Source organism: Parasteatoda tepidariorum, chromosome 2 (genome assembly GCF_043381705.1).
Source record: "Parasteatoda tepidariorum isolate YZ-2023 chromosome 2, CAS_Ptep_4.0, whole genome shotgun sequence".
Classification (NCBI taxonomy): Eukaryota; Metazoa; Arthropoda; class Arachnida; order Araneae; family Theridiidae; genus Parasteatoda; species Parasteatoda tepidariorum.
Genome location: NC_092205.1, coordinates 91,861,478 through 91,877,277, shown reverse-complemented (window position 1 = coordinate 91,877,277; position 15,800 = coordinate 91,861,478). Strand labels below are relative to the sequence as shown.

Sequence of the window (15,800 nt, the reverse complement as noted above, 5' to 3'; positions counted from 1 at the left end):
TAATGTTGGTGATATGTATTAATTGAAATTAAAAAAACGTAACTTCTGAACTCAAAAGCAAAAATAAGTTAAAAAGGTACTTATTCGCAGTTTGGGTAACCGTAAAAAAATCTGCATATTATTATTGACACAAAAGTTCAATTAATATTGATATGTATTAATTGAAGTAAAATAAAATAAGCTATGTGCTCAAGAGCCAAGGACATGGAAGAAAGATTAATGGGAAATTTCTTTAAGAAAACCGTAAAAAATTCCCATTCACAAATGACGCTTAATTCATATGTATCACTGACGGTAATATGTACTACTGGTATTATGGTAATTGACGAATTAGTTCTGACAAGAATTCTACAACGGGTTTTCCCCAGTTTCAGAAAATGTTTTTTCCAGTGGTATTAATATCCAGTGTATTAATATTTTAAAGAATTAGAAATAAAATAAATTTTTTCCACCACGACTAAAACAGTAAATTAAAAGTCAGATTGAGAAATGGTCAGGCTCCAAAATCCTTATGAATTTCGAATATATATATTTTTAAAAAAAATTCGGCTTAGTTGGCTGCCACTGACAAATATGTACAAAGTCAAATGTTGAAGGGTTATGTATAAGTACCAAATATACTTATATAGGTATAAAATATTATATTGATGTATTTGGTGATTTTTAAAACTGCAACAAGTAATTTTAAAACCTATACTTTGGAATTAAGTGTTTCGCAATTAAGTGTTTAATTTAAGGGGAATTTTAACTATCATGAATCGGCCGAGGGCAATAACATCATGCCAAGAGAAGTTAAATACATTTCATCTTCATTCAATGATATGAATTTCAAACAACGAGCTTTGCTTATTTCAATAACATAAAGCTCCCGAAGATAGCAACATATGACATTAAACTACAAAATTGAAATTATTTTAGCTATATCAATTGAAAAACTTAGTGGAAAAAACAGGTAAGTGACATTTTCAGAACCAAAAAAAAAAAATATTTGCATCTGAACTCTTCTATTACCAGTTTATTAGAAAGCGGGACAAATATTTCTTTGTTTTTATTTATTTATCACTACCTAATTTGATATAAAAATTATGCCAGCATACTGAAAACTGATGTAATTAGTTATGTTAAAATTTAAGTAAAAGCATAAACAGTTCTGTTACATTAAACATACCTGTATTTATTCAACCACTTTTTTTTTTAAATCTCATTAATTCTGATTCATTAATTCCCCTAAATATATCACTTATCCTGGTTCTTTAATTGGTTTCAGTTTGATTTCATGATTTCGTAGTGTTTCTCAATACTGGTTGATTGATTTTTTTATCTATTTTTTTTTTTTAAATATTCGTGCGAAGAACGGGTATTCAGCTAGTTATAAATATTTTAAAGGTGTTTACAATCAATATGCCATTAAAATTATAGTTTCACCCATAAGTTTCGAAAATGGATTTACTTTTGGTAAGTCAGTGTACCTTTGACGTACATAAATGATACAATAGAAAAATATTACTTCTTTTCTTAAACTTTTTCCTTGCCCTCCAACAATATTGCACCGAACACAAGGGTTTGTGTCGATTGGAGATGAACAGAACAGTCCTTAAAGCACCAAAATTTATAAGCAGATAACTTCTAGAAAATACAGCTATTTCTAGCACTCAATTACAGCTCAAGTAGTTCACTGGCTTTAACCCCTTCTTTCTCGCTCCCGTGAAAATGACGGCGTGAGGTTTCGCCCTCTATTTCTCCCTCCCTTGAAATTTCCGGGCTGGAGTGTTCAGTAGAATAAAACTAATTAGAATAAAACTAATTCATTTTTTTTGTCCGGAAAACATTTTATTTCTCATTTTACACACCTGATGGCAGTACCAGGATATTTTTAAGGTAATTGTAGATAGTTAGTTTATTTTAAACTAGTTGCAGCACTAATCAAATACGTAATACAAATAAAAAACAAAATAGGCACGTTTATGACCATTTTCTTGAAATTAACCGATCGTTAAGGGGTTAAAACCTCAGACAGTTCAATTAACGGACTAAAGACTCGCAAATCAGAACGGTATTGCAGTCACAGACAAATAATTTTCCCATACGAGGCTATCTCCTACTTATAATACAGTGCGCGAAAAAAAGTATAAGGACAACATTAAATTGAAGGAAAATATGCCTCACTTTCATCTCATCTAACGGAAACTTTTATATGTTTGACTTCTGATACATAATTTTGCAATAACACTTATAATGCATTAAAAAATTGGCTTCAAAATATGGATTTTACAAAAAAATTAACGGAAATATATTTTATAACGGTCGTTTAACAGCCGACCCAATGTTTGGGTTAACGACAACTACAGTTCAACTCCGTAGCCTTGTAATTTTGAATCCAATCCAGAAGACGAGGGAACTCCTATATTGAGTATTGGGAGAAATCCATCTTCATGCAGGACTTTTTTGATGGTACTAACCTGCTTTTGCGTTACATGGAGAATAAAACCGGGAAAAACTCCCATGGCTAGCCGTACCACTAGGTAATTCTAACCCATCGTCCATCATCACGAAAAACCCCAACGCAAGAGAACTGTAACCATGAGAACTGTAACTGCTGTTATAGATCTCCATTTTCTTTTTTGAAATTTCCCGTCCACTTATCCACATTCTCGAAAAGCAACATTTTTTTTTCCTTTTTTTAGAATCAGAAATATGAGTTCCTTTGGGCATCATCGCGATGAAAGTCGACGAGTTTGAAATTTCGTTCACAAACCTATCTTTTAATCCTGGCTGTCACTTTCTATTTTCAAATACGAATATTTTTCAAAATTTAGGTAAGTAAAAAAAAATAAAAAAAATAAATAAAAAAAAAACAATTTCCTTATACTTTTCTAGATAATTCTCGTTTTACTCCGTAAATATTAATCTTATCGTTTCAAAACTCGAATTTTCCAGAACTATCATTTTGTCGCCAAAATGGTCACAAACATTATTGCCAAGTCGGCAATAAGAATTTCTGTCCTATTTTTATTTACTCCTGTTTATTTCACTAAAGTCATAATTTGATTTACGTCATGATAATTTATAACTTTTACTAGAAATAGCGAAAAGAAAAGCTTTTTAGAAATGATACTTTGATTTAAAAGAACTGATGATGCAAGACCATACACTTAAATATGCATTTTTTTCAACATAGAAATAAATTTAAGAACAAGAAAAATGGAAAGAAATTAAAGAATTTAATTAAATCGTATTTTTCTTTTAAATGTATTTTTATGTTCATTAACATACGACATATTTAAAGAACTAACATCAAAGCATTTTTTAGAACTAAAATAAAAAAAATAACCAAACGATTTCAAAGAAATTCAATCAAACATTTCTCTTTTACTTCAGTTCTATTACACGTGATAAGAATTTCTGTCCTATTTTTATTTACTCCTGTTTATTTCACTCAAGTCATAATTTGATTTACGTCATGATAACTTTTACTAGAAATAGAGAAAAGAAAAGCTTTTTAGAAATGATACTTTGATTCAAAAGAACTGATGATGCAAGCCCATACACTTAAATATCCATTTTATTCAACACAGAAATAAATTTAAGAACAAGAAAAATGGAAAGAAATTAAAGAATTTAATTAAATCGTATTTTTCTTTAAAATGTATTTTTATGTTCATTAACATATGACATCTTTAAAGAACTAATATCGAAGCCTTTTTTAGAACTAAAATAAAACAAATAACCAAACGATTTCAAAGAAATTCAATTAAAACATTATAGAAAGAAAAAAGAAAAAAAACGCCAATTTAACAAATAGTTAAGTCAGTGACATGGGCAGTGTTTTAAAAAAGACGTAAAAATAGTGACTAATTATTTTTTCAAACTAAGAACCTATGCCTTTATCTTACGTAAAATTTATTTTAATATCGCGTGAAGTAATTTAATATACTATGTTACTAAATTAATAATCCCAAGAAACTGAATCCAAATATGCAAGAAAAGATATATGTTTATTCAAAAAAAGTACGTTTTTGTGTCTGATTTCGTAACTTCATTAATAGTTAGCACTAATTAATAAGCATATTTGAAGTCACCCCCAGAAACCATTAACATTAACGCTTAGTACGTGAAAATCCGATCATTAGAAAGTTATTCAGGGTGATACTTTTTTTTTGCGCACTGTACGTTTAAGAAGCCGGAATTTTTTTTCTTCTAATAACCATTTCTTTAATTAACCCTATTGGTAGTAATCAAGCAGTAATTTTTCAATAAATACACTATCTTAAATCTTATATGTGGTACATATAAATATGTAAGTCGAATAAAACAGTCTCAGGGCGAAATTGGATCTTTTCACGAAAAAACCCACCCTATCCCCGGGAAAAAGTGTATTTCTCATGAAGAAACATCGCCAAATAAATGTAACCTATTAAGTTATAATTATTATTAATCATCTACGAAAACCCAAATGGGCTCAGTTTTTCTTAAAAACCCAGGTTTGGAGAAACCCTGAAACTTATAAACACAGATTTTATTTTATGTAAATGATAATATGGTTTAAGATGTATTAAATTTCACATAAATGATAGTTAGTTACATGTTAGAAAAAAGAATTCTTTTTATGATTAAAACCAGTGACGTTTTTAAAAAAAACGCAAGCGATTTAAATCAAACTGATTTAAAGGAACCCAGAGTTTGGGGAGTCTGAGCTAAAAAATTTTGGATGCCCCACTCCTACATAATGAGTTAGGGCTCAGAATAAATAGTTATGTTTTTTTTTTTAGTTAAAAATTTTAAATAAAAAGAAACATGGAATATTATTTTAAATAAAATATAGTATTTTTATTGAAATGAATTTCAGTTAATAATAAGATTAATATGTCACAATTATAAAATATTAGTATGAAAATAAATATTACATAACAAAATTTAAAATTAAATATTGTATGGTATGGCCAGACACAATTATCTATCTTTAGAATAAAAAATTGACCGGGATAGCCTTGCCAACACCATAATTTGTTATGGTGCCTCATCCAGCACCATGGCAAATTTATAATTTATAACCGTCGTTGAACAGTCGACTCAATTTTGGGTTTACGAATACTTCAAAGCCAACTTCGTAGCCTTGTAATTTAGATCCAATCCAGAAAACAAGGAAACTCCTGGATCAGTACTTCCAGAAGTATTGATTTGTTATGGGAACACGGAGGACTTATCGACTTGATAAATTTAACGTGCATCAGTCACTATTTACTACACGGGGAGTCTTCGGGGGGGCGGGAATCGAATCCACGAACTCTTGGGCATGAGCCCAGTGACTTACCAACCAGGCTATCCGTCCCAAATTATACCTTTGGGGGGGNGGGGGGGGGGGGTACTGGATAGGAGATTGGTCGTTTTTTGGTCCAGGACAAAATTACGATCTGTGGATGAATGAATCTGACCGCCCTATAAATGGGTGCGACGTATGGGAGTCATAAGTCGAATTCTTGGCCATAGATGGCGCCACGAAAATACAAGAACAATCGCATAATGGCCGCCAACAGAATAAAAAATTAAAGAGTATTGCAATATTGAGAGAAATGAATTAAAGTAAACATTTCGTTGCTCAACTTTCAGAATCTGATATTTTATCTACCAAGTCTTTAATTTATCTATTCAAAGTATTTATATGTACTGGAGAGCAATTTATTTAAAAAAAAAACATATACAGTCGAACTCGTTTACAACGAGCTCGGATTTAACGAGAACTCGGATTTACCGAGGGAAACGAGAATATTTGGTTGGATCAATGTTAAGTCTATGGAACAGAAGTCGCTTTTAACGAGCAAGACCCGGTTTTAGCGAGCAATATTTTTCCGCCTTTTAATCTTTTTTCTCATCTTTCTGTCTTATCTTTTTTTCAAAATAAGAAATGTGCGCGAAATAAAAAAAACGCGATTAAATTAATTAATGTAATTAAAGTAAGTAAGTATTAATTAAATTTTAAGTAAATTCAATCATTTGACCTCCCAAGCCCCCCCCCCTCTTCTGGTTGCACGCCTGTCTTAAGTACCCGTTTATTACGAGCACTCGGATTTAACGAGTACATGTTACGGTCCCTTTGTGCTCGTTATAAAAGAGTTCGACTGTATTAAAATATTGATACATTACCTTTGTTACCACAAGAGTGAATATGAATAGCATTTTTTCATTAATAGATAAATTAGGTACTAACAAGCTTCCAAAAGTGGTAAAAAAAATAGACACGTGATGGAGCACTTGAAACATATCATAGGCTGAATATTTTGTTCAATCAGGGCTTGCAATAAACAAGGTATGGCATAGTTTGTCTACAGTTAGAACTCCCCTAGGGAGGGTTGCTTCTCTTCACTCTAGGGCTAACACAATTGACCGAAGAAAAATATTCCCTTTCTCTCGCCGATTCCACACCGCCATTTGAAATAGTTATACCTCGTTACCATAGTCACCAACACGGATCCAGACGAATGGTTAGGGGAGTTCTTACTTTAGACAAACTATTTTAAAATTTTGTATGAACTATTTGGAGACAGGGACCTGGAACGTTTTCCCATGCCCCAAGGCTCTTTTAGTTTTTTTAAATAATCCACCAGTTCATATAAGTTTGAACAGATATGTAAAAGATCAGATAGATAAATAACTATATTCTTAAAGTTGAGTATTAATTTTGTTTTATGTATGTATGCAAATGTTTCATTTTAATTCACTCACTTCTAAAAAATATTTTGTTAACATATTTTTTGTATAATATCGTATTAAAAATTGGGTTTTTAAAATCTTGCAGAATTTCATAGCAAAAACCGTTGAAAAGGCAATCGAGAAACTAAATAGAATTACGAGAGAATCTGTGCAATTTGAACGCATTAAAAAGTGATGATTCAAATTTGCAATCTAAACTTTTACATTTTTTAATGTTTAATTTTTTCAAATTTTATTTTTATTTTACATTTTTTATATTTTAAGAAAAGAAATTCAGTGTGCTCAGAAGATTTTGCGGGCTGCAGGTTTTCAACCAAATTTATGCTAAAAAACATTGCTAGGAGTACAGAAAAGTCTCCTTTTCCTGAAAATAGTTGCTTTTTTTTTAGCCTTTTCAGGCAAAAAAAAAAGTTGTCTGTGGCTACTCTGCATATATGATTCCTAGATATATCAAGGGAGAAGTTTTGGTGGTGAATCAAAAGTAGTTTTGAAGAATAATGTGAGAGTATCNTTTTTTTAGCCTTTTCAGGCAAAAAAAAAGTTGTCATGGTCGCCTCATGCTGAAAATAGTTGCATTTTAGTCGCCTGTGGCAACCCTGCTAAGGGAACTTTAAATGCTACTAAGTTTTTCGGTTTCTGTTAGAAGACATTGGTTGAGTGCATGTATGATGTGCATTAAACAAAGTTGAAAAAGTTTTACAAATACTTTTATTTCTAACATAAAATAACATAATTGTGAATTAGACAATAAAATAAGATCAGGTGTGCCAACAGATAAAAGAGAGCTGCATTTAAGATTATTCATTTTACAATATCTGGAAGTCTGCTTATTGAGAAGTAGTTGAGAGAAAATTTGTTACTAGAAAACTACATAAGAAACAACATTTAAAACATTAAATATTCAAAATATTTTCACAGGATAGTAAGCTATTTAAACTTTTGCTTTGGAAGTTTCTTCTCATCTAGAAGTATCTTAATAAAATTTTAAATGCTGGAAACATTGACAGTTTAAATAAATAGTCACATTTATTAATCTATTCTACATTAAAAATTAAGCTTTAAAGAAATGCACATTTAACATTGAAGGATTCAGAAATATGAAATATTATCCACATTTTCTCCCTTGAAAAAAAAAATTTGAAAAACAAAATTTTTTTGCAAAGGATTTCTTTTTTTGTCAAAATTAAAAAAGCTAAAAAGCAACATAGTTTAATTTTAAAATGAAAACAAATTCAAATCAAGCAATCAACAGATTTTGTTATGAATATATTTCAAACTGTTAAGAAAATAAATGCTCACAACATAAAGAAAATTTTTTGTTGTTGATTATTTAAAGTTTCTAAAAATAAATTGGTATTTAAGCTAATGATTTTATTGAAATTGATCAATATGTAACGTAAACAGACATGTGATAGCTGGAAGAAGAAAATATCTTAAATTTTCTTGGAATATATTTTTTTCTTTTGTACACAAAAGTAACATTTATAAAATTTAAAGAGAGAAAAAAACTATTTTATGTAATAATTTTTCTCTCTTAAACATATAAAATATGTATATTAAAAAATAATAATAATTCCTCCGTTTTCACACTTTGAATTACAGAAAAAAAAATTTTTTTCTTCTTCAAATTTGTGAAATTTATGGCAATAACTGAAAAAAGATTATTGATAAAACCACGGACATGTGCGACAAAATCTCAATATCTAACACATCAAAAAGTGGTTAATTAAAAGTATGTTTTGAAATTCACATGTTTAATATTATATTAAAAATACAGGGATCTTAAAAAATATGTAGAAATAAGTAGCAATAACAGGCGAAAAATGGCTCAAAAAAACGCTTGAATCCTTGCTTCAAATAGTAAATAATTAGGTGCCAGATTTAAATTTCCTTAACATAATAATTCACAAGATTTTTTTTAAAAAATCATGAAAATCAACAGCAATAACTGCCCAAAGAACTCTGATCGAGACAACACATGGATTTAGCGAAAATAGAGCGCAATAAAGAGTAATAACATGGATATCTGTAGGAAAAAATTCAATCGGGTAAACAGTGGCATCGTCGTGTCAAAAATGACTAATAAATACACGAATTGAATTTTGCGTGTTGTAATAACATTGGAATTTTAAAAACCATTAGAAAAACAATGACATCAACTGAAAAAGATCAAAACTAGGATTAACGATGGTATCCAGCGTGTTGAAATGTGTGATTTGGATTTTAAATTTCCACGTCAAAATATCATGTTAAAAAATTTCACCAAATTGCAAACAAATAAAAATGGGGGCAAATATATCCCATTGATAACATAATTTTTCTGTTACAAATAAGAATTTGCTACTCATTGAAATTAGAATTACTTCATAGTTTATTAATTTTATACTTATGTGTTTGCCTCGGTAGTTTATTATTCTGGCAGACGCTTTTATGAAGCTTTTTTTTTTCAGTCTTACTTACTCTCAGTTGGGTTTTAACTCAAACAAGTCTACGTTATAAGAACAGCTGTTATCGCCCGTGAATGAGAGGTGTGAAGAGGGTGCTGGAAAGTGTGGTATTAATGCCTTGTTAATGAGATTTCGCATAAGCAACGAAATTTAAACTGATTCATAAAAGTATGCGAATCAATGGTCACAATATTCTCAGAATCCAGCAAATTAGCAGAAGAATCACATGCCTGGTAAAACAAATTATTCAGGATATCTCAATAACAAATTATTTTTTATAAGATTTAATTGACAAAGATTTCTTTAACTATTTATATGTAAAAGAATGTATGAGAAATATTTATAAATTTATAATTGAGATTTTCATTCTTGTACAAAAGAACAAACAATTTATTTTTCTGCAAGGGGGAAAAAAGAAGATGCATGCAAATAAATCACTATTTATAAAAACAAGTTGAAAAAGAAAGAATAAAAAAAATAAGAGCAATTAAGTCTTCCAAGAATTGAAAGCAAATCAGCAATACAAAAAATATATATATATAAATTGAACAAGGTAAGAAATTAAATGCTAATTTAAGTAACCTTTAAGAAATAAAAGAAATTACAATTTTATCAACAGTCATATAAAACTAAGATTTTGGATCTTGGCATCAATATAAATTTAAAATTACATAGAAAAAAAATCATATTTAAAACATAACATACATAAATATTTGAATAAAGAATTTTCTTAACATTCAATAGTTGATACATCTTAACACCAACGTGATATAGAAAGCTGCATTCTGTGAACATTCACAAATTGTACATTATTATAGGAACTTCAAGAAATTCTTTTAGGTTTTTTTTATTCGATAATAAAATTTAAAAGTTGATTCGTTACTGTCATTTAAATAAAAAACCACTTAATTTTTCTTAAAACTATATCAGATAGCCTATGTGATTCATATACATTATCTCAAAATTGTAAATAAATAATGTACAAAATAAGTTTGGGTGCATTAAATGTTGAGAATTATTACCCTTTTAACAAAACCAGAAACCACGGTTCATACTCAGATGGACTTTCAACCTCGTCAACATTTTTAGAATTTGTCTATAGGATGCCAAAAAATATGAACAATTCGCCAAAAGTAAAAACAATTTAATAATCTATAATTCTACAAGAAAAAAATAATTAAGACCCAAGATGAAATCTAAAACTCTATAAGGATCAGTACAAGTCATTTTATTAAAGAAATAATTAAAATTCCTCTCAAAAGAAAATATTTTAGAGAATAATTTTTATTTGAAACAAAAAAAAAAGATAATCGCCATGTTTTGATATAATTTCAAACCGTGTGATGTTCAACGACGGTTAGCTGAATTTCTTCACTCCATTAGCAACAAGGATCTCCAACCAGGTGATTCATATTTGAATCTATCACAGGATCATTGCAAAAATAAAAACAAAAAAATATTAGTATTCTGGATGGTGATCCTGTTTCATGTAGTAAAATAGTTATTGCATTTCGTATCACTCGAACAGCTTTGAAATTGTGTGACTCGTATAGGCACGATCTGAGTTTTGAAGGCACATAATTGAGGCAATTTTCTTTTAAGGAATTCAAAGATAATTTCAAATCAATAACACATATAATTGATGCACCATTATTAACATAACTCCAAACAATAAATAGGCTTCTATTTTGTTAAACAGGATTCATACTAAAATGAAGAGTAGATAAATCTTACTACAGGACAAAGGAAANCGTATAGGCACGATCTGAGTTTTGAAGGCACATAATTGAGGCAATTTTCTTTTAAGGAATTCAAAGATAATTTCAAATCAATAACACATATAATTGATGCACCATTATTAACATAACTCCAAACAATAAATAGGCTTCTATTTTGTTAAACAGGATTCATACTAAAATGAAGAGTAGATAAATCTTACTACAGGACAAAAGAAAAAGAATAATTAAATTAAAAGAATTTCATAAGAAAAAAAGACTTTAAAAATAGTCCTATGAATTAGAAGCTTTCAAAATATTTCAGAAATCCATACAATCTTGGTTTGAATTGTTAAAAGAATAGCAATTGAAATTTAATTTGATTCTAAAATGTTTCAAAGTAAATTTGAATGTAAAGAAAAAAAAAATGCTCCAAAACAGTCAAAAATAAAGGTAACATTTAAATAGAAAAAGTGTGAGACTTCTTCAGGAAATGGGGACTGTTTTATTCAAAAGATTTCTGTAGTCTAAAATAAAATTCCTACATACACAAAAATTTATAGTTAGTCATTCCCTTGCATAGGCATTGATCATATTGTAAATTATTTTCAGTGTAAGCATGCTTGGATTGAAAAAAAATAAATACTGAAGTAAAATTAATTTACAAGTTAAAACAGTCCAGAGTTGGCAAAAATCAATTTTTTTTTTTTTTTAAAAATCTGATATTTTTTATATTTTTCTGCAAAATTATGATAAAATGTATTCATAATACTTAATATTACTTAAAATCAATAATATAGTTAAAATAGTTGATATTTCTAACTAAAATGCTTCAAAAGTTATTATTTATTGCAAACTAATCACAGATAAATAAAATAAACTCATCATTAAAAATAAAATCATTGTTCAAGCTTAACATCCTAAAATTTTAAAGTGCAAAAGGCAATTTATTGTCAGATATCCAATGAAGAGTTAATTGGTTTTCGATCAAAATACGTTAAAAATAATTATTTAAGTTTATCTGGCAGGTTACTGATTTACAATAACTACATATTTAATACGTTTTACTAGCACTTGTATTGAACTAAACAAGACACTGACTGGGTATAATTGAAATACGCTTCTTACCAGCAAATTAATTTAAACAGAGCTTATAAAAAAAAATATAATTTAACAATTTCAAACCACTTTTAGTCTTTAATTTGATTTGTTTAGTAATAATACATTCTCTTTCTATTATTTCTTTCGATAAAAACTTCCTTATTAATGAATTTCACCTTTAAAAAGAATCCCCTTAAGGAATATATTTATAAATAATAATGTATAAAAATATTTGACTTAAAATTTATTTTTTAAAAAATCAATTTGCTTAAATCAATGATTTTTTCAAAAAAATTAAGTGATTTAAATTCAGATTTCAAACTTGATTTAAACCAAGTCAACTCTGCTACAGTCTGAAATTTCAAAATATAGAAATTTGAGAAAGGAAAGAGTAATTTTTTTAGACAGAAAAAAAAAACTTTTGAGAAAATTCGGCGAAAAAAATAGCAGTTTTAAAAATAATACTGTACAATTAGTGAATGATCTAATTACTTTGTCCATACAATAAAAATATTAATTACAGCTTCAGCTGCTTGTGACAGCACTCCCACGATGGCGATCCATGAGCAGATTTGGTGTTAGAGCACATTATGCATTGCACTTCTATAGATCTAAAGTTCGCCTCAATATCACAGCTATCTCGATAAAATACAAGGTGTTTTCGGCGGACTTGTCATTACACAAATTGTAAATTCTAAATAACTATCACACAATTTTCACAGATGTAACATTTATTTCCCCTTTTTATCTTGATAATCACCACACATACCCAGATTGGAGAAAGAAAAATAAACAATAACAACAAGAACATGGTCAGCAGGGTCACTCTCATCAGATGTAAAAGATCTCAAATGTTGTAAATATAACTTTCTTTTTTTTTTTGGAAGCCACCAAAAAGGGCCCCACATTATCATTTCCTTTTCAGGTGATATCACAATAAAATAATATTAATGTAAATAAAAAAACACTACAGATCTTAAAAAATAAAACACGCATGACAAACAATGCACATCTAAAAATACCTTTTAAAAGGGGGCATTTAAATAATTATCTATACAGATCTTAAATCGCTCAAGAGAACTTTCCTCTGTCTGTGCTTTATTTACACACGGTCAGCACCAAAAGATCATCACTTAAGGGGAAAGAATAAATATATATATTTGGATGTAAATACATACCAAAGTTGGCACTTTTTTTTTTTTTTTTGAAAACCCTCTGGACTCCACGGGGTCATCTCGGAGTCTCTCCCTGAGATTGGACTCTACCCAGATGTCAACAGGAACATCAAATGCTAATGGAATGTTAACAATTAGTATATACATATATATAAAGTGGTGTTTGCACTTTCCCCTCAGCTTAGATGGACAGATATAAAAGATGGAAGAGTGTGCGCATTTAAAAAGGATGCATTTTTTAAGATGTAATCACAAGAAGTCTACAATTTGAGCGCCACTCTGCTGTGGTCCTCAAACAAAGCCTTCCACTATCGCCTCAAGAAAAAACACCAGGGAAAATCAAAATATATCAAGTGGCATTGGATATATTTCTTAAAAGAGATAAAATTTTGGAAACAAAAAGATAATCTAATCTAATCTTTTAAGTATAAAATTTGGGATTATCTTTACTTGCTAATAAGCTTGTCAGAGATCTGGGCAACATATTTTTTTTGTTTGTTTAAATATATATATATATGCATAAATATAAACACCCTTTTTCGCAATGACTAGTAATAGGTAAAATATTTGGAGAGTCATCACCACGTCTGGTCCTCGAGGAGCTCCTCCAGGTATGCTCCGTCAGCATCCACGTCGACGTTGCGGACAGCTAGTGGAAGTTCGTCGTAAGTCATTGGACGCCAATTTCGTTGCAAGCTAAAACTGACTTGCTCTGTCATTTCGGCAAGTGCCCGAGATCTGCTCACTGATGCATTCTCTTCGATCTGAAGGGTAGAGAGGCAGCAAACGGGAACCAATAAATCTTTTAATTCAGTTCCACGAAGTCTGGAGATAGCAATCAAGCTGTCAGCATTAACTTCATAACCTAGAAGGAAGGAAAAAATGCATGAATAAAGATTTTTTTTTCTTCTACAAAATATACACGATAATATGACAGACACACAAAAATAATTGCTTCTAATTGTAGGTTTTTCAATAAAGAATACATGGTATCTGTTGATTTATAGATTTTCAAATTAATGACTTTCCATGACTAATTCCAAGAATTTTTCATGACTTAACGAAGTTACTATTTTCTCCGACAATAACACAGCAATAAATTTAAAAAAGCACTTTTATAACATTAATTGAAATGATAGGTATAACCAAAACTGTTATGCTCAGCATTTTCATATTTATAGATTTCAAATTTAAAAAACAGAGTAAAAAAAGAGTTGAAGCAATAAAATAGCTGAAAAAAATACAAAAGCAAATAATTTTTTTCTTTTTTCCGCAGAATTACATTCTAAAGATATTTTTCTTGTTCTTCAGAAAGGAAAGAAATACTCCTGATTTTTCTGTTCTCATTTCGGAATAAAAAATTACGCCAATGACTGGCTTGCTTCAGCTAGAATTTTAAATTGATTAAAAAAAAAAAAATTCCTAAATCACAGAAGTTTAAAAGATAATTCACTCAAGAAATGATGCTTTTTCTGTAATTTTTTGAAAGAACACCTTAATTTTTAACGAACCAGATAAAAACATTTTATATTTTAATCAAATATGACTGAGTGGGGATTTTGTTACAAATTGAGATATTCAGAACACCATGAAATTGGTGGGAGGGGGTAAATTCCATTTTAAGAATTAAATTTTTGGACAACCTAAATCCATGACTTTTCATGATTTTTTTGAAAAAATAGTTGAAATCATGACATTTCCTGATAAAATTTGTTCAACACGGAAATCCATGACTTCCCAGGTGCGCGGAAACCTTGAGAATAATAAATTGTACAAAATCATAAAAACTAAAACATGATTTTTAAATAAGATAACTTTTTCTAATGAAGCATAATAAAATGTTAGTATTTATAATATAAACTCATCAAGAACAATTGATTATTTTTCTCAACATTTATCAAATAACGTCAATTTCAGAATAGTTATTAAAACTACTTCATATTTAAAAATTAAAGCTTAAAAAAAATCCTTATTTCCGTGTTAAAAAACTGAATGTAATAAAGTGCAATAATAATTTTGTTTAATCATTTCATGTACATTAGAAAATTCAATCTTAAATAGTTTGGATTTGAATTTAATGTTGTTCAACGATCTTTTATTAAATATGACAGTGTGACAAAGCATAACATTTGTGAACTAAGCCAGACTAACACAGATTATTGATGCAAATACATGGGTGGGGGCACAAACATTCAACATCAAATTTATAATAAATTTTCAGTATAAATTTTCAGTTCTGGCTTATTCATCTACATATTGTAAATCTTTTTTTACTAGCTATTTATGTTGGAAATGGTTTTAAAACTTATTAAGACAAAAGAATAAATTCAACTTACACAATACATAAGAGATTAAGACATAATGGACAACATACCAGGGGCCTGTTTAGCAGAAATTTGGGTCCGTTAACGGACCCTTCACAAAATATTTTTTCATAAAAACGGACACTTCACAAAATATTTTAACTTAAAAACAGACCCTTCACAAATTTGTTTATCTTTATTGTTTTGTTAATCAAATAAACCCTTCCCAGGGCAGAAAACAAGAAAGATGTAAACGAATTAAGTTTTGTCTTCGGCAGACGATTCTTCCATTATTCGTCCGAAATGAATATTCTGCATTCAGCAGTATAGGCTAAATACCAAATATTTGTA

The 15,800-nt window shown here is 29.1% G+C and overlaps 1 protein-coding gene across 1 annotated transcript in view; it reads right to left on the bottom strand.

Annotated features, from left to right (window-relative positions):
* Positions 1 to 12,838: 12,838 nt before the first annotated feature.
* LOC110283031 (F-box only protein 33) overlaps positions 12,839 to 15,800 on the bottom strand; it is a 17,229-nt gene continuing 14,267 nt past the window's right edge. Inside the window, exon 3 of the mRNA XM_043055952.2 lies at positions 12,839 to 14,011. Coding sequence (XP_042911886.1) covers positions 13,725 to 14,011 — 287 coding nt within the window. The 3' untranslated portion in view covers positions 12,839 to 13,724. The remainder of the gene's footprint in view (positions 14,012 to 15,800) is intronic.